Source organism: Propithecus coquereli, unplaced genomic scaffold (genome assembly GCF_000956105.1).
Source record: "Propithecus coquereli isolate 6110/MARCELLA unplaced genomic scaffold, Pcoq_1.0 Scaffold301, whole genome shotgun sequence".
In the NCBI taxonomy this organism is placed as follows: Eukaryota; Metazoa; Chordata; class Mammalia; order Primates; family Indriidae; genus Propithecus; species Propithecus coquereli.
In genome coordinates this window covers 3,160,452-3,187,144 of record NW_012148631.1, presented here as the reverse complement: position 1 = coordinate 3,187,144, position 26,693 = coordinate 3,160,452, and the positions used below count along the sequence as shown (strand labels likewise).

Genomic DNA, 26,693 nt, shown 5'->3' with positions numbered 1-26,693 from the left:
TCTCAAAAAAAAAAAAAAAAAAAAATAATTGGTGATGACGAAAGGAAGAAAAACATTGTACATTCATTCTTCGAGGTATTTTTAGTATCATCTCTTGTCATATAATGTCAATAACAACAAAATACTTGCCAGAAATTTAAGTGGAATTAGTTTAGATTAATTAGAAGAAAACTTACTGCATTGTAATAATTATGTAACAACAATTTTAACCAAACTCCCAATGGATTTAACATTTTTTTAGTAGTTTGTATTTTTATTATGTTGTAGAAAGAAAACAACTGGTATATTTCTGGATTTAAGCATTTGTGTGGAAGGAGGAGGAGGTTTCTAATTGAGCTGTTTAGCGGGGGTCGGGTCAGTGTGTGCATACATGGCCTTCTTCCTTCTGAGTTGCCAGGTTAGTGTGAGAGAGAGGGACTGCTGTTTTGGACAAGCTTGTCTTTTCTTTTTCAAAATGAACACTTCTAGTTTTTCAGTGATTTTAATTCCCAGCAATGTGTTGGTAAGATTTAGGTTTAAGGTTTAGGTTTTAGGGGCCTAGATGCAGTTAACAATAACAACAAAAAGGTGTTTGGTTTGCCTTCGCCAGTCACTGTTCTATGTATTTATCTTTGGAATTTATGGCAAGTAGTAATTGGCAGAATAGATGTAGATTTTTCTGCTTGGCCTAGTCTTAAACATATAACAGTCTCTTCATGATTTCTAGCTGTATTTGAGATTTCTTCTGTGGCATAGGATGCTATATCAGTTTTTTAAACATGTTCCATGGGAAATTGAAAATAATGTATAGTCTCTTAAAGGATAGAAATTTGAGATCTATCTATTAACAGTAAATCAAACTGCTGCTGCTTTTTTTTTTTTTTTTTTTGGTCTACTTCATCTATCAAAGATGGAAAGACTTTTGAAAAACAAAAAAATATTTCCAACTTTTTTCCTTGATGTACTTTGTGAAATTCTATTCAGTATATAGAAGCACAAATTATCCTCTTTATAAATTTTGCTTTTCAGAGCTTTTGAAAATTCTGTGTGATTCAGCGGTTTGACTTGAATATTGCTCTCCTTGCAATAATGACCCTTTGCTTTCCTTTTAATTTGAAAATTTCTGCTATGTTTTTGCTCATTTCTTTTAGCCTTTTTATGTGAATTTGATATTATGCTTACCCTTGTGGGCAGGGGAATTCCTGAATTCAACTTTGTTTTATTAAAACATGCTGCTTGCAACGCATTAAATTGATTTCATGGGCTACAATCAGCAGTTGGAAAACACCTGAGACATATTTTTCTATATGGAAAGTACATTGACTTCTGAGTAGAACAGACATAGGTCTGAATCCCACATCTCTCATTTACTAGCAATGTGACTCTTAACCAATTACTTGCTGCAAAATTTGCAGCATTTTTAAACTAGGAAATTGATTCCTCTTATATAACTCTCAACGTGGGGAATTTTCCAAGTGAAATATTTCTGTGTTAGTTGGTGGAACCTACTGGCAAAGATATATCACTACTCAGAGCCAGCTGTGCCTATATACAAACTAAAAGAAAATGAAGGCTAGATCATTGCATCTAGCCTACCACTTCTATTGATTGGCCTGACACTGAGAAAGCGAAATGTATAAAAGAGATTCCAGGATTAGTGATATGCTACAAAGAAACAAGGAATTCTAGGTGGTAGCTGAGATTTCATAGCAGATGCAATATTGCTATACTAAATTACACAGCTGATGAAAAATCTTCCTCTACAAATTTTCAATTCACGATACTGTGAGACTTCTAAAAAAAAGATGGTGTAGTGGGGTGCACTCTCCCAAGTTTTGTTTGGGTTTAAATAGAATTCAGTTTAAGGAAAGTAATTTACATCTGGGTTACCTAGAATGCTACCTAGAATGCATTTGTTTACTAAGGTGAGGAATTTTTGCCATTAACAGCCTGGGGTAGCAGTGTTAATGAAAATGCAGAGGTAAAATGGAAAGTTACTTTTGCTAAACTGTTTACCATATTCAAAGACCACACTACATGTATTTTCAGGTTTTTTTTTTTTTAAACAACAGTGTGGAATTTGATTGTTCTTTTATCCCCTTTCATTAGACACATTTGTGATCAGTGGTATAAAATTTCCAAATCTGACTCTGAGGGTAATGGAGATCTGACTATTTGAAATAACCAACCAACCAAACCAATTGTCCTTAGTATAGAAATTTATGCTATCAGTTATGCTCAGAAATCTGTTTGTGAAGACAGAGCAACCACTTGTGTCTGTCTGTGTTTTGCTTTGCAGTGATGGAAAAAGTGTCTTTAAAATGAGACTGGGATTTTCATTATGCTGCAAAAAGCTATAGTGTATATGTAGTCTAACTGGGGGTGGAGGGTGGGGAGCATCATATAGGTAGAAAGAGTCTAGGTTTGAATCCTGGTACTTATTTGATGTATAACCCCAGGAAATTTACATAACATTTCCAAGCCGTGGTTCCCCCAATCTGTAAAATAGGATATGTGTATTACCATGTAGGGTCATTGTAAGGATTAGAGATAATTTATATAAAGTTTCTAACACAATGCCTGGCTATCATAGGTAGTCATTAAATAGTAATTATTGTTACCTTTATTACTCTGTGGAGCTATTAGATAACGTATATAGTTGATCATATTTTTAGTATATAGTTATTGACTGTTTTCATAAATTTTACTTAAAAAACTATCCAGGAATAGACATTAGTTTAGTGGTATTTGGTTGTTCTGAAATAACATATTGGGATGGAATCTGTCAGTGCAACTTCCTTACTTAGGTTGGTGCTACCACGTGGACTAATCGCTTTGCCATAGCAGTGATTTTTGAGCACAGACACAGATCAAAATTACTTGGAGAATGTAAAAAACAAAAAAGGAAAAAAAAGAAATACATATGCCTAGGCTCCATCCACTCCATGGTCAGCTGTACATAAGGATTCATATTATTTATAGCCCTCATCCACACCCCCAAGTTCATGGACCTTTGGTAAAGAACCCTCGATATCATGGTTGTTTTCCAGCTATGAATTTAGTGGCAAGTAGGACATACCCCTAAATTTAGATATTAACATACTCTATGAATTACTTGGCCATGGTAAGGTCAAGCTGTATGTGAAAAGCATCACATATTGTCATGGGAGCCAAGGAGAAAGAAGTACTGAGATGGCATTGCTTTAGTATATTTTCCCAAGGAGGCAAGTTTAGGAGGTCACATTCCTAGAGCACTGGTTTTCAAGGGGAGAGGGTGATTTAGTCCCTCTCCCCTGGGGACATTTGACAATCTGGAACCGTTTTTGATTGTCACGGTTCGCGGGGTGGGGGGTGCTACTGGCATGGGTGGAGGCCAGGGAGGCTGCTAACATCTTGTAACACACATGGCAGCTCTCACAACAAAGAATTATCCTTCCCAAAGTGTCAGTAGTACCAAAGTTGACCTGCCCTAGAGACAAGCTGCTTCTTCCTAGATAGTATCTTTTATTGGTAGTATCAACAGGAGGGTTTGCATTTTTACCTATTTACATGTGATGCCCTTTGGCAGATGTAGGAGGAAAGAAATGATGAGAAGAGTTAGGAAGTGAATAAGCCAGGTTGGTATTTCAAAGAACTTTTTTTTCCCACTAGTGTTAGAGACTTAAAGAGGATTTCAACTGTCAGATTGGCCATGGTTTCACATGAGAGTTTGGATGTAGGAACTACCTTCCTTTTCTCTTGGGAGGCTCATTGTTTTTTCTTCCCTCGTCTTTTGAACCTATAACCTTTTGTCTGTTGCCTTTAAGGAATAAAATTCAAAGTGATTAAAAAAAAAAAGTATGGCTCCCTTAAGAGAATTTTCTATTCTTGCCATCAGCATTTATCCCCATGACCCTATACACGGGTTGAGTATCCTTTATCCAAAATGCTTGGGGCCAGAAGTCTTTTGGGTTTCAGATTTTTTCAGATTTTGCAATAGTTGCTTTGTACTTACCTGTTAAGCACCCAAATCCAAAAACCTGAAAATCTGGAATGTTCTGAGGGGCGTTTCATTTGAATGTCATATTGGTGCTCAAAAAGTTATGAATTTTGGATTTTTGGATTTGGAATCTTCAACCTGTGGCAGGCTGAGAAAGATGATAAGGAAAAATGGGCATTTCTTTTGTCTCCCGGAAGTATTTGGTGAACGAGAGGGAATTGTGCTGTGCTATTGCTGTAGTTCAGTGTTTGCTACTGTGTGTTGAGCTGTTATTCATAGAAATATCATAAAATGGGGGTGTTCATGTCCAACAAACTTGAGAAAGCTGGATTAAGCTAATTTACCCTGATTTTTAAATTATAGTACATTATAGAACCTTTAGTATCTTGGAGTGTATTGTAACCTCTGCGAGAAAAAGGGAGAGACAGAGCTAGAACAGGGAGTGTATATGCAGCATTTCTCAAACCTAATTAGACCCTGGGACCCCTTTTTTCTCTGAACATCTCTTGTGTCACCTGTACTCCTCTTTGAAAGTGATCCTCTGATCACTGTAGCGGGAGAGCAGCATTTTCTCTTTGGTGTCTTCTCCTGAAGCCTTTATAAAAGAAATTGGAAAAATATATGGGATGGTGAAGCTATTCCAGCCCTCCAGGGTTTTATTAAATGCAATTTTGTTAAATTGTATGTCTTTATCTTCTTTTATCAAACCTTAAGAGAATAGTTGCTGTTTTCTTCAGAGGGGTTGTTCCTTCTCACCTGTATAAGTAAACATCATTTCTCTGTTTTGGAACAAGTGAAAGGAAGAATTAAATTTTCTCCCTGTAATGACAGTTGTAGTGTACAGGGACTTCTGATGTTTTGTGTTTCCTCCTTGAGTGAAAAAGCGTTAAGGTAGCTTAGGTCACAGTAGCTCTGGAGGATTCAGGGTCCTATATTTCAAAAGTTGTTAGTTTAAAACATATATATATCTCATACATTTCCTCTGGGATACCTGGAGACATGTGAGTGAGGACTCACTTTTCATCTCTTTTCCACTTAATTCCTCATCCCTTTACATGCTCAGTCTTTCAAGTTTCCAACCATTCTTCTTTCTCCTTGCCACTCTTTAGAACCCAGACATTGTGACATTGCAAGATGGCTTTGTAACTACCAAACTCAGGGAATGTGTATTGAGTCACTGTTTCCACTTTGTTTCTTCTCTTAAGGAAACCTGCTGGCTTCATTAATTCCTAGGTCCCTTCCAGATAGCAGTAAAAAGAAAATTACATGGAGAGACCTTTGTAAATACTGCCTTTGTTTCCCTGTTCTCTGTCCCCTTCAGTATTATTTATTGCTTCTACCACTCTAGCCTTATTTTGGACCCTTGGACACGCTGCCTCCCTCTTTAGCTCATGGTTGCCTTTTACATACAGAGCCCCACCCTCCTAGCCTCTTCTGCTGTCACAGGCCTTGGTGCTATAGGGCTTATCAGATTTTATTGAAGAAGCTACTGGGTTTTCCCCATAGTCAGCCATCTGGAGCCATGCTTTTAACAATCTCTGAAATTAAAAAAGTGTGAGAAGATAACACTTGTAGGGAAAAGTAGCATCTTCAAAACAGGTAGTGAAGTAATATGTTCTTAAATACCTGTTCCGCACCAAGCATTGTGCTGAGTAGTCTCAATCCCCACAACAACTCTGTGGTTTGTATTTGTTTCAGGGGTAAAATGACTCACTCAAGGTCACGCACACACAGTGAGTGAGTGACCAAATAAGGAACCTGACTTCTCTCTTTGGTTTCAAAGCCTTTGGCTTTGCCACTGCATCCTACTGCACCCCTGATCAGAGCCAGCTGTGTGACTTGTAGAGCGAAGTGTTCAGTGATGATTCTTCTGCTGTTACCTGTATTGGGTGTTTTCAAATGGATTGTTTAGAAATACTGTGTGGGTGCAGACATTTTAGAACTTGAAGAACATAAAAGAAAAATAGGGAGAGGCTAATCCCCTAAAGCAATAAACAGGATCTTGTAAACAGTGATAGCTTAAATAGATCTGTAGTTATCCTTTTGAATAATGCTATGGGAAAAATGTTGTAGTTTAAATTTTGTACCTCAATCTTAGGATTTTAGGTTTGGGAAGGAATTTTAAGACCGGTGTCCATAAATGAGTTGTTACTCCTTTTAGAGCACAACTCTCCCACTTCCCCTTCTCATTAAGTTTCCATTTAGCCATTAGGTAGGAGCTTCAAAAGGGAAAAATCCAATCATGTATAATCTCCAGTTAATGGGCGTCTATTGAGCGACTAGGTCACCAGAAAGAATAATTACACAGTGCTTCTTTGTGCAGTAAACACAAAAATCAAAAGCTAATGCATTCCCAAGGCCAGATTGTTACTGGCTAACAGCATCCTCCTCTTCAGGGGAACGGTTGGGGCACCCACCATGCTTGCTAGGGGAGACTGCAAAGCCATTCCAGAAAAACAAGGCTATCAAGGGAGGAAAGAGGAAGGCAGGGGGGCTTCCAAGCCTTTGCCTCTTCTAATTGCTGATCCGTTGGGGTGGATTACTGAATAGCAGACATTCTAGTAAATGTTTTGTGCAATCATCGGAAACTTCACCGGTTTCTGGGATTTCTTGCCATAAGTAAAAATAACAGTGATGACTGAGGTCGAGCCCTACTCCCACAATTTAGCCTGTTTTCTGAGCACACCCAGCCTTCATGAATAAAGACTTTATGCTTACTTTTGTCTAGCCACTAACTTTATTGATTTATGAAAGATGAGCACATTTCCATTGACCCAGAATAGCACATGTTAGCTAGCCACAGCCAAATAGTTCTTGGGTGTTGGTACACTCTAGTTTGGGTTTTCAAAATTATTTCTTGTAGTTATTTAGGGTTTATAAAACTCAGCACAATTCAAATAACCTGTTTTTCCCCCCTTAGAACACTTCAGTTATGGAAGATCAAAATGAAGATGAGTCCCCAAAGAAAAGTACTCTTTGGCAGGTAGGAATGACGGCGCACAGATAAGATAGCAGTTGACTTACTGTAGATGAGATGCTCCCTCAGTTAATGTCCTCAGTGAAATCAAGAGCCAAGCATTTTTGTTTTCTTTTGTGCAGTTTTGCTAATTTCAAAATCTCCCCTAATTTATTTTCTTTTGCTTAGGGAATTGTCATTAGAAATAGTAAAGAATTTTGGGGTTTTCACAAAAATTCTGAAGTGGCTGTATCTTAAAATGTTCTGTGGCCACTGTCTAAGCCAAAGGTGGATAGTAGTAGCATCCTTTGTCACCAGAATGGCACCATGACACACACCAATTTATGTGTTGATGGCTTTTTCTCCTTTTGCTCCTGATCCTCACTCTTCCCTGCTGTTTCCGTTGGTTTGCTTTTTCCTTTTAAACTCAGTCTCCTGGTCTCCTGGCTCTCTATTTTCAGGTTCCCCAGTTTTCTTCCCAATCCCTTAGGGTTTTTTGGTTTGGTTTTTGTTTTGGAAGTGAAGAACAAGTAAAGTTTCATGATTTGGTGTTTTCATTCCCTTCACGAAGACACGATTAAAAGCAAAACAAATCTCTATCAGAAGAGAATAATGTAAAAAAAGTTCTCTGGGTTCATTTGATTTGAAAAACTAAAGAAGTAAATTAGTTATCAAGAATAAAGTGCACCCAACAGATTTAAGATGAAATGAAACAAAGCAAAACAATGCTAGGAAGAGCTTGCTGGCTGAACGGGTGGTTGGAAATAGAATATTGAAAATGTGCTATAGAACAGTGTAGTGCACATGCCACTGTTTTTTTTGAACAGTGTATACCGGCTGGATTTTGTTCTCTCCCTTGCATTTATCATTTTCCAATAGGATTCTCTTCATTTACTATTGATTTTTCAGTTGGCAGTGGTTCTTAACACTTTAGCTTTTAGTTTTTCTTTCATCTATCTACAAGTCAAGTAGTAAATAGTTATACAAATACTCTAGGGAGGTTAGATGGTTAGGAACTCTTGTGTAAATGAAATAATAACCCGTTTGCTTATCAAATGAGTTAATGGCTGTGAAAATACTTTGTCATTATAAAGCAGTACACAAATGCAAGTTACCGTCATATTTAACCTGATATGAAAACAATTATTTTGGCAAGTTATGAAGTTATTTATATAAAAAATATAGAAATAAAGGAAGAAGGAAAACACGCATAGCTTTCTTTCTCAAGATAAGGCAGTTTTGCATTTTTATGTATATCCTTTATTTTGTCTTGGTATGTTCCTCTTCTCACAAATTATTGTGATCATAATGCTATATAAAATTTTGGATCTTGCCTTTTGTTCCTTAATATTGTTTCATAAGCATGTTCTCTTGCTATTAAAATCTTTATAAACCTATGGCTACATAATAGCACTTTATGTAGATACATCATAATTTGTTTTAAACAGTTATTTTTAATTTTTCTTTTTTATATTACGGTGGATATCTTTATGCTTAAAAACAGCATAGATGCCCGTTAAACTTGCCACAGCAAAGAATTTTCACTTTTTTTCTGTTTTGAACTCTTTTTTTTTTTGGGACTCTTAAATGTGTCTGACTACAAGTAAAACTAAAAAAAAAAAAGCCTGTTCAATGCTGCCCCCTGGTGGTATCTGGTGTCAGTGAGCTTTCCCTTACCCAAGTTACAAGGGAAGAAAGAAACATTACTAGACAATAGAGTGATAAGATAAATTGGATGGAAGATAGATGACTTCTGACTGTATACCTCTAAATGTGGACCTAAGAACTTACTTCAAATATGAAATTTATAAGATTTTTTTATCAAGGAACACCAAAGACTCCTTGGGTATTTACAAAGAATGCCTTTTCCAGGAATAGGTTCAGTCCACTTTAAGTTAGGGGATAATGAAAGTTCTTGGTTCTTTCTATGTAAGACTTCTGAGATAAGCTCCTGATGGAGTTAATGGGCATCTTTAATCCAGTTCTTTAGTTCTCAAAACTCTCCTGTATGTTATTCCTTCCAGTATCGTACAAAAGGAGGCTATCAGAAGAGTGATCAACAGATGGCTTGGCAAATATTCAACAAAAGTATTGAGGTTATTTGGTTTTTAAACAGGGAAGTTACTGAGCCTCATAGCATAAGTAGTAGATGTGGCTTGAGTCTAGTGATTCACATTTTTTTTTTTTTTTTTTGAGACAGAGTCTCAGTCTTTTGCCCGGGCTAGAGCAGCAACCTCACACTCCTGGGCTCAAGCGATCCTCCTGCCTCAGCCTCCCGAGTAGCTGGGACTACAGGCATGCGCCACCATGCCCGGCTAATTTTTTGTATATATTTTTAGTTGTCTGATTAATTTCTTTCTATTTTTAGTAGAGACGGGGTCTCGCTCTTGCTCAGGCTGGTCTCGAACTCCTGAGCTCAAACAATCCGCCCGCCTCGGCCTCCCAGAGTGCTAGGATTACAGGCGTGAGCCACCGCGCCCGGCCTGATTCACATTATTTTTGATGCTATTGTACAGATGCAGTGTGTGTAGTTTCAATTTTTTTAAAAAAAATCCTGATCTTATGCAAGGACATGTAGGTAGATTTGATGAGAAATGTATTGTTAGTATATGAGTCTGTGGTTTTATCCACAAACCACCTATATAAGATACGGAACTTTTCAGGTATACGGGGTTTGCCTTGGGTCACTTTCTGAGAAGGTGATCAAAAGAAGGGAGGGAACGTCTAAATTGCTTTGTCTGAAGCTTAGTAGCCAAGGGAGATGGTATAGAGGAGATTTAAACTGTTGGGTAAAGTGAAGTTTTTTGGTTTGAATTGCTTTCATGTTTCAACACAACACTGCTTATTGTCTCTGTTATATAGACCAATGATTCTCATCGTGTGGTCCCTAAAGTGTAGTCTCTGGACCAGCTGCATCAGCATCACCTGGGAACTTGTTAGAAATACATTTCTTGGGCTCTACTCCAGACCAATAAAATCAGAGCCTCTGGGATGGGACCTAGCAATCTGTGTGTTAACAAGGCCTCTTGTTATTCTGATGCTAGCTCAAGTGTGAAAACTGCTAGCATAGATGTATAATAACCATTAGCATAGGGTATATAGTATTAACTTTCAACTTTGAGGAAATAAACTTACTAATCAATCAGTTGCCACTTTGCCAGTTTGAGCAGTTCTTCTAGGATGGTTATGTACAACATTAGTTATCTAATAACAGCGTGATTTTGGAAGAAGCATTGGAAAATGATGATTTAAGATGCCATTTAGCTTTAGAAATAGCGGTAACTTTGGCATTTTTTTTTTTGTAGTGACTAATTTGAGGACATGGGCCCTGAATACATTTTTAATTACTTCCTGAATTAATTAATAAAGGAATGAGTTTGGCTTTAGGGTAAAACTGGCATTTTAAGATTAAATGTAAAGGGTAAAAAATGATTCTAATGACATATTAATTAGATTTCTTTCCCTTGTTAAACTAATTATTTTTTGTTTTTCTAAAATAGATAAGTAATGGAACCTCATCTGTGATCGTCTCCAGAAAGAGGCCATCAGAAGGAAACTATCAAAAAGAAAAAGACTTGTGTATTAAATATTTTGACCAGTGGTCTGAATCAGATCAAGTGGAATTTGTGGAACATCTTATTTCACGAATGTGTCATTATCAGCATGGACATATTAACTCTTACCTGAAGCCCATGTTGCAGCGGGACTTTATTACCGCTTTACCAGGTAACTGTACTTGCGTTTTAAAAAGCCAAGCAGTGGAAGAATGCCCAACCTAAGGGTCTGGTGGGAACTGAGCAGACAGTTTATGAAATGAATGGATGAGTACTGTGTGAGGCATTTCTTTGGGACACATCCTGTATTTTTAATATATGGGACTTGAGGGAGAATTAGAATTTAGCATCTATCTAGGAAATGTAGGCAGTTTCTTTGATTAATAGTGTCGATCATTGGTCAATACTATTGCTTCATTTAGTTTTTTTAATGAGTTAATGATATGCTTTTTATGTTGATGTAGTCTGTATATAGCCATACTTTGCCTTTATATGTAATTAAAAAAATATATGGCGTTCTTTTTCCTTTCAGTTTGTCTGACTGGGAAGTGTCCCAAAGTTTAGGATGTTCATTTGTATTTGAAATGACACTATGGAATGGCAAAAACGTACTGGGAAAACTGGCAGCTTGTCTCTTACATTTTTCGAAAATTGTTTCTGTATCCTCTCCTTCACCACCCTTCCTCCCCCATCTGTCTCATACACACACCGCCCCCCCACCCCCCGCCACACACACACTTCTCTGGTTAAGTTTACTTTGATTTTTTTAAAATAGACTTTATATTTTAGAGCAGTTTTAGGTTTAGAGCAAAATTGAATAGAAAGTACAGAAAATTCCCATATTCCTATATCCCCCTAATTCCCACACATGCACAGCCTGTCCCACTACAGCATCCTACAGCAGAGCAATACATTTGTTACAATTCATGAATCTATAGTATATTGACTCGTCATTATTACCCCAAATCCATAGTTTATTTTAGCGTTGACTTTTGGTGGTGTACATTTTATGGGTTTGGACAAATGTATAATGACATGTGTCTACAATAATAGTACTGTATAGAATAGTTTCACTGTGTTCTGCCTATTCACATACCCCCCTGCCCCCTTAAAATATTTTTTTTATTGGCTCTATGCTGTACCACTTTTTTAAGAGATGGGGATGAGGGATGTTTTGCTATATTGCCCAGGCTGGCCTCAAACTCCTGGGCTCAAGCAATCCGCCTGCCTCAGCCTCCTGAGTAGCTGGGACTATAGGCGTGCACCACCACACCGGCTAATTTTTCTATGTTTTTGTAGAGATGGGATCTTGTTATGTTTCTCAGGCTATCTTGAACTCCTGACCTCGAGTGATCCTCTTGCCTCAGCCTCCTGAGTAGCTAGGATTTGATTTTTTTTTTTTTGAGACAGAGTCTTGCTCTGTTGCCTAGGCTAGAGTGCCGTGGCTTCATCCTAGCTCATAGCAACCTCAAACTCCTGGGCTCAAGCGATCCTCCTGCCTCAGCCTCCTAAGTAGCTGGGACTACAGGCATGTGCCACCATGCCTGGCTAATTTATATATATATATATATTTTTTTTTTTTTTTTTTTAGTTGTCCAGATCATTTATTTCTATTTTTTAGTAGAGTTGGGGTCTCGCTCTTGCTCAGGCTGGTCTCGAACTCCTGATCTTGAGCGATCCACCTGCCTCTGGCCTCCCAGAGTGCTAGGATTACAGGCGTGAGCCACCACGCCCGGCCTAGGATTTGATTTTTGATCACTCATGAGTTCTTTTCTGTCTGTGTCTCTCTGTCTTCTTTTTAAAAATTTCAACTTAAATTTGGCTAGGTAAGATAAACAGATTTCACTCCTGAAGAGAATGCTGGCTAGAACATTTTCCTCTGATGTGATCAGTATAGTATGGTAGTTACAACTGCCACATCAGGGTAGGCCTAGAAATAGCCAGGGATGATGAGTCAGTGCCATCGCCACTAGCCAACCCCTGTCAGCGCTACTGAATGGCCCCTCAGGGAGGAACCCCTCCCTTATCCTGTCTGTGATTTGAAGGAGAACATCAGGACTCCACGTTCTAAGTACATCCTCAGCAAACAGGCCCTGGCTCGGGGCTCAGGCCTGAAACCTAGAGCTGCAAATTGACAGGCCAGTTTCTGATTTCTAATCCCTCATCTAAAACTTAGAAAATTTTGACTCCACTATTCTTTTTATGCTGACACGTAGCACGACTTGCCCATTTCTTCCGTTAGAATCTCTAGAAAATAAAAATATGAACCCCATCTAGAATCATAGTATTTAATTGTTCAGCAGGATCTTAGCCATTAGTCCTATTTCTCATTGTGTAGATTAGGAAGCCGAGGATCAGAGAAATCGGGTGAGATTCCCATGATCATATGTCTTGGTTATCGTGGTGATGGTGTGGGTGATAGTAGGATTTGGTTCAAAAGTTAATGCGAAGGCTATGGAAAATTCCTTAAATTGGCCCTAAGTGTTGAATACATGGATTACGACCCACTTCAGTAATATTCACTTCCAATTATAAGAAAGAGGGAGAGAGAGAGAAAGAGGCCAAGATGTGCTTTTGATTGTGTGAGAGAGAGAATTATAGGTGAATGGAAGTAAAATGAGTGTACACAGTGCTGGAACTCAGAAGAACCCTATGGAATCAGGCCACATCTCACACCAAGAAAAGACAGGGTATTTTTTTCAGTTGACAGTTGTACTTATTCCTCATAAGTGCTTTTTACTAAATGAGCTTATGCCTCCATTTTTCTCAAGCAAATCTGTTTATTGTTTGTTTTCTACCATTTTGGTTTTATTTTCTTCCCTGTAATTTGCTTCTCAAACGTTTTAGCGTGCCAGGGAACTCACCTTATATTTGCAGAATAGCCACAAGGTGGCACTGTTGAAGTTCTCTTGATTTGCGGAATATATAGTTCAGAGGCAACCCCTTCTCTTGGGGAGTGTACAGTCTTGGAGAGGAGGCAGAACAGATGAACATGTGTTATGTATATAAATATGGTTAGCATAATTACATACAATTCAGTTTTCATTACAGTGAATTTTAAGGCATTGTCTGTATCTCTGTTAAAGTAGAATTTTGTGGTATAGAATATTACATGAGATGAATGGACTATTGGCTGGGACATGGAAATATTTTTGTTAAAATGCCATTTGTTTTAATAAAATTTGATCTGAACATATATATATATGTCAGTATATATCATACATATGAATCTAATAGGTGGGGATAAGCTAGCCAAGTTGATTGTGTTAGTTAGTATCTAGTAGACTTGGATTAAACCTGGCATTAGTCCCTTAACACAGACCCTGCATTAAGAGCATTAGGGGAGAAATAGATCCATGTCTGTGTTCATACTTAGACTTAATAATGTGTGGAGCAACTTATGAATCATACTAGTTTGGTGTTTCACTGTAGATCATCTTGAGTTTGAATTTTACTGTATTGAAATTGACAGTCAACTTAAGACTTCATTTGATTGTGCAAACCATTAGTTCTACAAAAAATTGTCTATAGTTTTGGCTTTTTATTGCTTATTGTGACTTGTACCTGTCACTATGGGGAAAATGGAGAATGTTTGTGGTCTCTGGCTTCTTTTGGCTCAGTGGAAAAAGTGATAATTATGATACGCTTTTCAAAAAATCATGGTAAATGTTTAGTCTGCAGTGTCAGTTTCTGCAGGCTAAGTTTGTGGTTTGTAAAAACTGTTGTTAGCAGGAAAATTCATAGCATTTAAAGTAGAGGCAGATTGTACTTCAAAAAGGATGATAGGCATTGGTGATCCATTTGGTGAGATGTCTAAGCAATTGAGAATTTTGCAACACTTGGCTTCTTGGCCATGGTTTATTCATTTGTCTCATCCCCTAGTAAGGATGATAAATCATTACGGACTGTAAATATGAGGCTAGAGCAAAGGTCTTGGGAAATGGTGAAGGAATTGGGGCATAGCTAAGGCTTCAGGCTGTGCACAGGGCCAGAGACCCAGTGTGACAGTGGGAGGAGTATGGATGTTGCATCTAGACAGGCCTTTGGTTTGAATCCCAGCCCCTACACTTCATAGCTATGTGATCCCAGTTTTTGGAGTCTCAGTTTCCTCGTATATCTGGGAATAATAATACTACATGGGATATTGTGAGGATTAAAGGTAATGGTTATAATGTGCCTGGCATCTAGTGGGTACTCTAAGGATGGCAGCTTAAAAAAAAAAAAAAGCCCAGAGGGGCAGGAAACACCTGCTTTTCCAGAGGTAGTAAGATTTATTGCTAGGAAGTTTTAATTATTCACCCACTAATTTCCGAATTGATTCATCCTGACATCATATAGGTGTGTGTGCCACTTTGTTGTTTTGTTTCCTGGATGTTTTATGGAAAAAGATGTTGGGCTTTGTGACCTGGACTTCTTTTCACTTCATTTCTGTCTGAATCCTTAGGTTGGTGGTTTCCAAGTGAAAGGTGCCCATTGATTGACTGTTGCTCTCAGGAATTGCATTGTTTTCTTTAAAAATGTTTCCAACTTCAGATTTTACAACTAGATCTGTGATGAGGAAGGGGGAAGGGACAGCAGTGGTGGGTAGGGAAAGAAGTTTCTTTGCAACCGCTCTTTGAAATGCATTTCTAAAATTATAAAGGTGTCTGTAATTGTATGATCTAAGCAGCCGTGTTAAAACTAGCTATAGTCAAGGGCATTGAACTGACATTTGAGTATCATTTTGATACAGTGTTATTTACATATTGAGCTTTGAAATTTGTGCCTTTTAATTGTTTTAATTTATTATTGAAATTTTTCCAGTGTTTGATCTGGTGCCTATAATTAGCAACAGCAGCACTTCTTCAGTAATATGTGTGCCATATTGTGGCCTCAATTTTCTGAGGCCATAATGTGTCCTCTTGTTGCCTTGGGAAGGTTGGTGGTGGTGGGAGATGGAGGAGTCTCAGCATGTTAGAGTAATGAGAACCAGACATATGTACTTAAGAAAATGCCTAGTTTTAACAGCTCAAAGCACTTTTTAGCCCAGGCAAATGGACCACCTTATTTAGTAACTGTCCTGAATAGGCTTGAAACCAGAAAGTTGTAAGGTCTTCATGGCTCCTGGAAGTGACTGCTCTAAGGTGCCCGAATAGAGATTGTGCAATTCCTATTCTTCTCGAAACATTTAAGGGGATATGAGACTTATACCAAGAAAATAGAGTGGCCTTAGCTTTTTGCTAGAGAAGATGTGCAATATTTTCTCTGAAGAAAATAACAAAGAAAAATATTGTGTATGTGTAGCCTCCTTGGCCATTGATATCCGCTGAGGATATTTGAGGAGAAGAGAGGAGAACAAAGACTGACATTTATTGAGTATTTGTTATGTATCTGGCTCCTTATGTATATTATCTTATTAACCTTCTCAACAAGGTGGGGAGAGTCCTTCTATGTAAAATGAGGTTACTGAGCGTGCCTATTTCGGAGGGTTATTGTGCAGATTATATGAGATAATCCATTCCAGGCATTTACTATCATTCCTATGTTATGGAAGACTGAGATCTAACAGGAAAACAATTTGCTGAAGGTTGCACAACTAGCAGCTGAGAACACTGACTTAGCCCAGATTATCTGACTTTCCAGCCAGTGTGTCTTCTGCAAGACTGAAACATGTTGCTTCCTAGAAGGATGAAGTACATGTAAAGTATTAACCAAAGAAAATAAAACTAATCTCGTAGATAGGATTGAGATGTTGCTTAATTGGACTGATGGCATTTGAAAGAGGAAGAAGTATGTATTAGTAAGGGATTTACTTATACAAAAACTCATTGATAGCCTAGTTGTGAGCGCTTGATGCGGGGGGCGGGAATCAAACAGGACTGAGAAGGATATCATTGCTATAAACCAGTAGTTGCCAACATGTCAAAGTTATCTAGTGGCACTTCTTAAAAATACAAATTCTTGGGCCTCACTATCTGGAGATTCTGATTCAGTAGGTCAGGAGAAGTCATGGGGAATCTGTTTATATTGCTGTTTTGAAAATCAGTAACCCTAAGTGATTCAGATAGAACCACACAGGCTGTAACAGGTGATAGACCACACAGTTAGGTAGAAGATTTAGGTGCTGCTTTCGCAGTTCAGACACAGATGACGGGGATGTTGCAGCTGTTAAGGACTGAAAAGGCAACTGTCTAATGCATTGTCTAGCTGTTTGTTTTATCTCTCAGAGAGCAGAGAGCTCAAGAGGAAAATTGGTTTGGGGTGTGTTTATAATCAATTAAGAAGATCAGGTTAGTGATATGGAAGTAATATAAACTTTTAAAAGTGGCTGTGTTCTAATACTAAGTGTAGAATCTAGACAAGGAAGATAGATAAGTACCCCAGAATTAGAACAATTAAAAGAAGAACTATGTCTATTAGCCCCCATGGCAAGAGACTTTAAATGAAAATATGATTCAAGAGGGCTGGGAGATTCTGCAGTTTGAAATTCTGATGAATAATTTGTCAATCCTAGTGATGGAGAGGCATAAGTAGAACTACATGGGATTATCCCTGGATTTCCCTGATTTTATGTAAACACAGAAGATAGAAGAAAGGGGCACATGATTATGGAGGTACACAAGAAGGCGGCCTGAACCCTTGAGAATGGTGTCCAGACCACCAAACCCCAAATAATGTAAAATTGTCTAAAATGTTAATGTAAACTGAGTTGAAAATAAACAAAATAATCAACTATTTGGAGCAAGATTATAAAGAATGAAGGGATAGTGTGCTTAGAATGGATGGTATAGTGATAATGGAAAGAAACAGAATATTTCATTCTCATTTAATCTGTTTTTTTTTTCCCTCACTAAAAATAATGGCTTTAAAACAAGAAAGGATAGAAAAGTTGTAGTCAAGAAAGATGTGATAATACTTAGGAATCATGTAGTTCCCGTAAACAAGCAGGCCTAAATTTATTATGTGCCAGGATAGTGACAAAACCTGTGGTTGTGATTTTCAGAACTGTGGAACGTTGAGAAGTAAGTGAAAACCAGTGTGGAGAGCTACTGGGTACAGTTGTGTCCTGTACAGCTTGTACAGTTGCACGTGGTAGTCCTGCGTGATAGCACCCAGAGATGACTGATGAGCAGATTTCTTGGTTTTAGGAATGGGAGAAGGTGTATATGGGGGCTTTAGCCATTAAATTCAATGTTGCACTCTAGCAGAATTCTCAGATGCATTTCAAAAGCTAATCATCATCTGGAAAGATTGTGGATGGTTGTGTAAGCCTAGAAGAAGGTATACAGAATGTTAAAAGCCATTATCTCTGGGATATGGGGTTTAGAGATTTAAAAATTTTTGCTTATATACAATTTGTCATTTTTTAAAATAGTGAACATGGATTGAGTATGTTAAAAAGGGACCCAAAGCAGCTAGTGCCAACATGTAAACAAAAAATTGCAATACCAACTTTATGTAGTAAGCACCATTAAGAGAACATGAAGAATAACTATACCAAATTCACCTCATTTCCTTTTCGGATAAGGTTATCAGACTACTAGTTCAGAAATAATGATGTAAAGATGGTAGTGTCTTCATGGGGCAGTTTCTCCAGATGTTTCAGAGGACTAAACAGAGAGACATGGGCTGGGCAATAGTATACACAGGTGATTACAGAGCTGGTGGTTCAATGTTGGTACCCTGTGAATGTTAATGAATGCATACATCAGTGATTGCCTGGAGGGAAAAGGCTAGTGTCATAGGTGCTGTCCTTGGTTCTGACCCATTTAACCTGTTTGCCAACCACTTAGGATAAAAGCTTAGTACATTAGTCCATCATGCAGATCTGGTGTGGAAAATATGCTCTTCTGGATGCAAAAATGAGAATTATAGAGATTGAAATGGATGGGTCAGATAAAGCTTTGAAGGTGAATCATAGTAAGGATAAATATAAACTCCTGCACAAAGCTGTCCCCTACCTTTCCAACTAGCTATATAAATACAGAATTAGGGGGAAATGTTTTTGGGGGAGAGGCCTAGAATTTTATTTTAACTTACGGCCATCTTAAGAGTTTACTGTGGTGACTGTTAGATGAAGGCAATGTAGTCCTGCGTTAACTGTAATATAATGACGAATGTAATATAATGATAGTGGTCCCAGTGTAGTCTTCATTGTCAAACCATAGTTTGAGTATTAGGTCTCGTCCAGAGCGGGAGAATTAGTATATGAAGGGCCTGGAAACCATAATCAAAAAAGGATAACAATAGTCATTCTTAGAGTTGAAGAAAACCTTAGTTTGTAAAAGCATTTTTAATGCATTGTCTCATTTTGATATTTTCAAAATAGGGCAAAGATTATTATCCCCATTTTATACAGATGAGGACACTGAGACTCTGAAAGTTTGATGATTTACCTACACCCTGGTCTTTCAACACCAAGTTTAGTGCTACTATACTGCTTCTATTTGTTTAAAAAAGAGAACAGATATTAACCTTGTAGAATGTTTTATGGTCTTTAAAATCTTTTCGTAAAACTGTTTAATTTGATTTTTACAGAGAGCATGAGAAAGGACAGTTATTACTAGTGAATATCATTTTATATGGTGGAAAATGAAGGCACAGGAATGTTACAGTTTTGTTTCAGTATTTGTTTCATGTCATAGATCTAGTAAGTGGGACTTGAAATTGGAATTTTCTGATTATATGTTGTGTGCTCTCTTCCTTACACAGAATAGGATGAGCTTTATTTTTTGTAGCTATAGAGAACATGCCTAGACCCACAGGACGGGAGTTCACAGGTGGCAGCAATGCTGACCATAGTGATCTTCTTCCCATTGTGAGTGTCAGGCAGAGGCTGAATCTTGAGTGGTTGTCTTTGAGACGATCCTTGCATTCTGTGAGAGGTTGAACCCAATAAGCTCTAAGGTTCTAGAATTTGTAGACATGTGCCTCCTGCTTTTGAGGATTTATACTATCTATTTAGGAACAGAAAATGGTTATCCACAAAAAGAAGATGAAAAGATTGACAAAAAACAAAAAAACAAAACAAAAACATCTAAGCACAACTGATTTTAACTCTTGGATTGTCATTTAACTTTTCCTAAGTTTGTAAAGATAGGTTTCCTTAGCTCTCAGGAATTCACAGAGGGCATGGATTAATGGGATGTGATTTGTTAGGAGAGACAGTGAATCAGAGGGGGATAAATAAAAACTTTAAAGCAAAAAATCTGAGTTCTGGGCTTGGCTTTACCACTGAGTAGTGTAAAACCTTGAATGCCTTACCAATTTGTGTCTCTTTTCTAAAATTTGGGGCATCATTACTCCATAGGGATTTTGTAGGAGTTATATAAAAGACAATGAAAATAAGTCTTATTTTCGTTATAGCATAATATTATATTATGAATATCATAATATCTGACAAATACAGAACTGTCCAAGGTCAGATTTTACACACAGAACAGTTATCAATTTTTTAATCATAAAAAATCAGAACCAAAAAAGTGTGTATGTTTATGTACTCATGCATTTATGTATCTGTAGAACTTTCGATATTAAGTATTAAATATTGTACCTAGTTCAGGATTCCTTTATTCCTCTTATCTTTAAGGAAATGATGGCTGGTACATTTCCATCTCCCTTCCCATTCCTTCATTCCCTTTTCTGTTTTGTAGAGCAAGGCTTAGATCACATAGCAGAAAACATTCTTTCCTACCTGGATGCCAGGTCTCTGTGTGCAGCAGAGCTTGTATGTAAAGAATGGCAGCGAGTGATCTCAGAAGGAATGCTTTGGAAGAAGCTAATTGAGCGAATGGTACGCACTGATCCTCTATGGAAGGGACTTTCAGAAAGAAGAGGGTGGTAAGTACTTGGGTTGCTTGTTCCCTTGAAAAAAGTTTCTTTGACACAAGGTCAGCTTGATGACACAAAAAGGCAGTTATACTTGCAAATGTGTTGGCCTCTCTTAAATAAGGGGGAAAAATGAGTGGCCAAGAGTTTAAAAAAAAAAAAGTTAAAGCTGTTAGGATTTCCCCTTCTGAAATGTGAACTTGTTTATATTTATTAACTCGTAGGAAGTGTTGTATAGTTTGAATGGGTGATTTGGCTTTTCAGAGCTATGTGTTTATGCTTTTTCCTTCACATTTTAATAAGGTGATGATATTCTCACCAAAAAGATAGATAAGATGAAAGAAAATACGAGAAAGTCAAGAAATGCCATTTTGTTATTTGTTATTGCTCCTGGTTGAGAATATGGGAGGTACAGCAACAGGATTTTTTAGGAAAAACCCATTAACTTAAATGCAGCTTTAGAGCTCTATGCTGTATGGCCCAGTTAGCACAGAGAAAGAGAGAGCTACAGATGGAAGTGCAGGGGGTGGTGTCAGGCAGGGTTAGGGCTATATTTTCTTTTTTTTTTTGAGACAGAATCTGGCTCTGTTGCCCTGGCTAGAGTGCCGTGGCGTCAGCCTAGCTCACAGCAACCTCCAACTCCTGGGCTCAAGTGATCCTCCTGCCTCAGCCTCCCGAGTAGCTGGGACTACAGGCATGCGCCACCATGCCCGGCTAATTTTTTCTATATATATATTTTTAGTTGTCCATCTAATTTCTTCCTATTTTTAGTAGAGACGGGGTCTCGCTCTTGCTCAGGCTGGTCTCAAACTACTGACCTTGAGCAATCCACCCGCCTCGGCCTCCCAGAGTGCTAGGATTACAGCGTGAGCCACCGCGCCCGGCCAGGCTGTATTTTCTTTCTGGGAGAAAGTTTGATGTGTACTAAGTTAGATTTTTCACGAAGTTGCATTAGCACTTTTTATTAAACTATATAGAATGAAAGGCTAGATTATTGTATACTGGTACTCAGAAAACAAAGAAAACTTGTCTCTAGTAAGTTTCATTGTCAGAAATCCCACTTTTAAACTGTTCAAGCTCAATGCAAGTTAAAAGACATAAAAGATACATCTTTATCAGTACCGTGTTTGAATAAAATTCACCCTTTTATATGCACAAATGTAACATCTGTTTGTTTTTATTTGCCAGGGATCAGTACCTGTTTAAAAACAGACCCACAGATGGCCCTCCCAATTCATTTTATAGGTCATTATACCCAAAGATAATCCAGGATATAGAGGTAACTTTATGATTTATCTGTTTTATGGGCTCTTTGTGTCTTGTTCTCAACTTTTTATGTTGCCTTAGAGTCTTCTTCTGTTCTAAAATCATGGAACTAGTAATTTTTTTAAAAGTTGAGCTTTTGGAGTAAATGTATAATCTACAGCTATTCTGCAGGGTAGATAATGTCTTTTGCAAAAAAAAATCTAACTTTTCTCAAACATGAAATGCTTCTGCAAGGCTGCCAGTTAATTAAAACCTTAATCCAAAATCAACTTTTTATTCTAATTTGAGAAATTTTCCAAAATCCAAGGCCCAGTTTTTTTAGGTAAGCATAGTTTTACATTTTTAGCCATCTCTAGAGGGCTGGAGAGGCACATTTCCTACAGTTCCTACAGTTTCCTCTGTAAATTGCCCATAGTTTTTTCATAAAAATGACTCAGAAATCATGCTAAGCAATAGTTAAGTGGATTTTATAGAGCAAATTATGCTCCTGGACCATTTTGGATTTGAGTGTAACTTCACCAGACCAGTAAAACTCTGTAAACTTGATGGGAAACATTGGAGATGTTTGATATTGTTCATGTGTTCTAATTAGTTCAGTTTTATTATTTAGCCTTTTTCCTTGAACCAGGAAAGACATGCACAGGCATTTCTCATTAACTCTTTCACATGTGTTCTTGGCAGGTCTTGGTTACTTCACTATTTCCTCCTTGGCAGAAAAGTGTAGCCTTTGCTAGGCAATGCTGTATCACCCATAAAGTTATACTCAGTTTCCCAAATGTGAAGTAATCCTCTCCCCCAGGTGATAGACATAAAAGTTATTGTGCCAAAATTCATTAATGGAGAAACATGTGCTTTTTTGGAGTCCTTCCCTCCCCACTTCAGGCAGATGTGAACTAATGGAATCATTCCATTAATGGTAAATCTGAATGTGACTGGAATATCATTATTTAAAACACAAACCCTGTCTTGAGTATTCTGCTCTCCAAAATGACCTATAAAGTAACCTTTTAGGGAGGATTAATTAATTTAAAACTTCTTCCAGACAAATCATAAAGTTTAGGAATTAATTGATCCATTGGCAGTACAAAACTTAGAATAAATTGCCCCTACAGTGTTAGTAGCTGTGACATAGTGTTAACTTTAATCTTAGGTTGGGGCGTGTGTTTTAGGGGAGAAGGGGTATCTCTTACTCCTAGGTAGTTGTACTAAGGCATTTCTTGGGTACACATCTTAGAAATGACATTACCTTCTGGTTTTCTTCCCTTGAAGGGAGTCAACTATTTACAAAGTATCTCGAGATATCTTGACTAATTTTAGCAAATCATTTATTTTGAGAAGGACAATGTTTAAAGCTAATCATGAATAAACAGGAACTCTGGAAGAACTTTGATCAAGTTGAAAATTTGGTGACTTAGGTTATTTAATCTAATCCTCATGACTACTGTTATAACAGCAGCATGAGCTTGGTATTCTGTGGCATGGCAGTATGCGACACCACCTACCGTAACCATTTCCTTAGGCCGAAACGATATGTTAACGTTAGCAGAGGAGGCAGATGTGAGGGGAAACAAAACTATGGGGGAAAATCGTATTTGACACAAAACCTCTACATCACGGTGGTCTACCCAGTGGTTCTTAAAGTGTGGTTTGGGAAAACCCACTGGTTGGCCACAAGAGTCTCCTCTAGATTTTTGTGGGCTAGATCTCCTAGTGTAAGGGATGATGTTTTTATTAAATACTTTGGTATATTCACTACTGGTAATAATAAAAATAACGTGTCACTAATAGCATTTACTTGTGCCAGATACTTTGTTAAGCACTTTATAATACATTTTCTCATTTAACATTCTGGGCAAAGCTTGAAAGGTGAGCCAAGTCCTTATTTAAAGTTGAGGAAACCGAGGCTTAAAAAAGGTTAAGCTGCTTGCTCAAGATTACAGAGCTAGTGTGTAATGAAGTTTGTGATCAACCGTATACTCTTCTGCCCTTAATACATTTTTTTTTTATAATACAGATCACTGGTACCACATCAAAATAGAATTCTTTACTTCTGTTTTGGGAGTATGTTTTATTCTGTCCAGGGTAGACATACATATAGACAGTTCTTTCAGTGATCCGTGGATCAAATGGGAGACTCACAGGCTTGGCTCTGCCCATACGGCAGGTATGAAACCCTTATAAGCAGAATATAGTAATTTTAAGCACCTTCTTTTGAGCCCTTACAGTATACCTTGAACTATGTAGGGTGATTTACATAGATTATTGCATTTAATTTATACAACAAAGTGCCTATTATTATTCCTATTTGTAATAAGAATAAACTGAGACTAAAAGGAGTTTTAGAACTTGCTACACATTTAAGTAGAAGAGATGGGATTTTAACCGAGAGGTGTGGAGCTCTAGGCTTAGAGTTGTCATTTTCAAAGTGGAAAATTCAAGAAGTGAGGGAGAAAGGCATGTTGTTTTATGCCTGCAGAATTTCAGGGTGGTCTTCTTTCTCTAGTTGGGTGAATACTCAGTGTCCTTGATTGTTAGTTGAAAAAAAAAGATATAAATTAAGATTAGTTGGCCTAGTTTTAGTTTAGTTACAGGAAAGGTAGTGCTTTACAAAAGGTTTTAAGCACATCGCCAAAAGGTAAATTATACCCAGAATGTCAAGTGGATGTTTACTCTCCCCCGCCAGTTGTCCACACACAGCGTCAGAGTCTCTCGTGTTTTCTCCCTTATACTTCGAAAGGTTGCCGGTTCACAACCTTTTTCTTTTTTGCCTTCTTCTACCTTGACAGAGCGGCTCACATGCTGGCTGCTATGATCCATCTATTCCCGGATTTGGCTCTGACAAACAGAGAGGAAATGTTCATCTCTGAACTTGCTCTACTATATTGACCCACCAGAAATGGGCTACAGTTTAAGGGAAAAGTAGAAAACCTGGTTTAGTGTGGCCAGCTTCTGTTATTCAGAAAATGAGGATGTGAGAAATGCAGTTTGGGAAGAATAAGTATTCGTTCGTAGCTTCCTGCAAAGGTTCATCTCTCCTGGTGTTCTTGCCTCACATACAGAGGGTTTACAGGGCCTCTGAATTGAGGAGATATTTCTGGAAAACTTGAGGCTTACTCCTAAAAGAAGCAGCCATATTCTCCTTTGCTCTCTAGAGTCTTAGTTGTTGTTGTTGTTATTGTTATTAATGGTGGGCTTACTGCTAGGCACTTTGCCACAGTGATTTAATTTAATCCTCAAATTGTCAAGGCTGAGATCCTTACTCCAAAGCCCATGCTCTTTCCATTCCACCACGCCACCAAGTGTCCAGGAGAGATGTTATAACAGACCTAGTCACTGAGTTCTGATGTTTTGAACTTGGATTTTTCTCTTTTGCCATTTCAAAATAGCGACAGACTCCTTCATGTAATATACCTTTTTCTTCTCTTTATTCACTTCATGGAAGCCTTTGAAGTGTTCTTGGACAGACCACTGGGAGAAGGATGGTGTGTTGTATTGCACCTTTAAATAAGCCACATTTTATTCAGGGAAAGTGGGAAGCTTTTTTGTGGTTTGCAAACTTGATATTAACATTGTCCTGACCAGAAAATGTCGAAACTTGCCCACCACCCAGTTGTGTTTAGGCTTCTAAAAATAATGTTATTCCTCCATACTCAGACATCTGTTTTTACTCTGTTGCCAATTTAAATGCCTCTGTGTACTCTGTGTATCATGGCTACTTTCCCAGTGTTTTGAAAACTTGCACAGAATAAGGTAAGGGGATTTTACAAGTTCTCAAAAACATGAAATATTCCTCTACAGTAGCCATGCCACAAGATGGCTAAGTGAGATTGGTAGGTATCCACATATGTAAAGAGGTGCACCTGTGTGTGACATGTATTCCTGCTGCTGCCATTAAGATAACAGCTGAATTCCATTCGAAGGCTGAGCCCCTTCCTGGGAATGGCTAAGGAAGGCTCAGGCTTATTAGCATGAAATATCAGCCTAGACTGAAACAGCACTTCCTGGCAGTTTGGCTAGAAGATGTTGTTCACAGCCCACCGTTTTTGGTCAGTGTTCTCAAGGACTGAGGAAGAACATAACTGCTACCATTTGCTGGAACTGTGATGAGAACTTTATATATGTAATCTCATTTGAACCTTACAGTAGTTCTGAGAGAGTAGATACTGCCATTTCTTACAGAGGAGAAAACTGCTGCTCAGACAGTGAAAGTCATTTGCCAAAGCTGCTACTTGATCTAAGTATTTTCTGCCACAATGGCCTGCCTGCCAGTTTTAAAGGTCTAGTTTTCTAGTTTTTCTAAAAAAGACGTGGTTTATAAGCATTTAAGTAAGAGTTGAGGTTGTCAGACATGAGAATAGTTTCTTAGGCAGGCATAGTTAGCAGAAGTGCTGCTTTCTTGTGCGGGTGGCCTTGGGAACTGAGAGCAATGCGGTCAGGAATTACCCAGGGTTGGTGTGCAGCAAAGCCGTCAACTCACGGATCTGGTTCTCATGCTGTTCAGAACAAGCTACACTTGTTTTGGGATTTAGAAAACTAATGATTTTTAAAACCACCCCAAGTGGGGACTTCCTAAAATGGCACATCAAAAATTGTTTGGCATACTTTTTCTTTTAAAATTTAGAAATGTATTTGAGAGAATTAGGCTCTTTATAAGTATAAAGAAGCCAAGCCATTTGCTAACTTCCATTGACTTAGAATGAAAGTGTGGTATCTATTAAAAATAGCAGAGCTTATATCCTGTCCTCTAGCTTTTGCTCGAAGGTCAATGTCAGATGTTCTCTGTCCAGACATCTCAGAGGACTGATGTTTCACAGGCTGACCCTGCAGCCTAACTCTGGCTCCTCTCTGTTGTCTTCTCTGCTGTTGTCTTCAGGACTTGAGGTATAGTAAAAGATAGTAACCAAGTCACCCAGTCTAGAAAACGTATTAGAGTATGGGAGAACATGTGGGAAATTCTTTTTGGTATAGGGATTCCCCTGCCCCCCCTTTTAGATTAAGAAAGAAATTTCCCCCCCACAACTCCCATGTGATAGTAAATGCACTTTTTCTATTCATTAAAATACATGGAATAACAAAGCTACTTACTGATGCAGTAGCATTGTAAAGCAATTGAATATGTTTTAAACCTAGGAACAGCTATATATATGTGTGT

The 26,693-nt window shown here is 37.9% G+C and overlaps 1 protein-coding gene across 2 annotated transcripts in view; it reads left to right on the top strand.

Moving 5' to 3' along the window:
• Positions 1-26,693, top strand: part of FBXW11 (F-box and WD repeat domain containing 11) — a 125,825-nt gene that overhangs the window by 67,153 nt on the left and 31,979 nt on the right. The window contains exons 2-5 of one of the 2 annotated variants that reach the window (XM_012649731.1): positions 6,879-6,941; positions 10,415-10,640; positions 20,101-20,287; positions 21,464-21,554. In XM_012649731.1, the coding sequence (XP_012505185.1) occupies positions 6,879-6,941; positions 10,415-10,640; positions 20,101-20,287; positions 21,464-21,554 (567 nt within the window). The remainder of the gene's footprint in view (positions 1-6,878; positions 6,942-10,414; positions 10,641-20,100; positions 20,288-21,463; positions 21,555-26,693) is intronic. The other variant, XM_012649732.1, reaches the window with a different exon arrangement.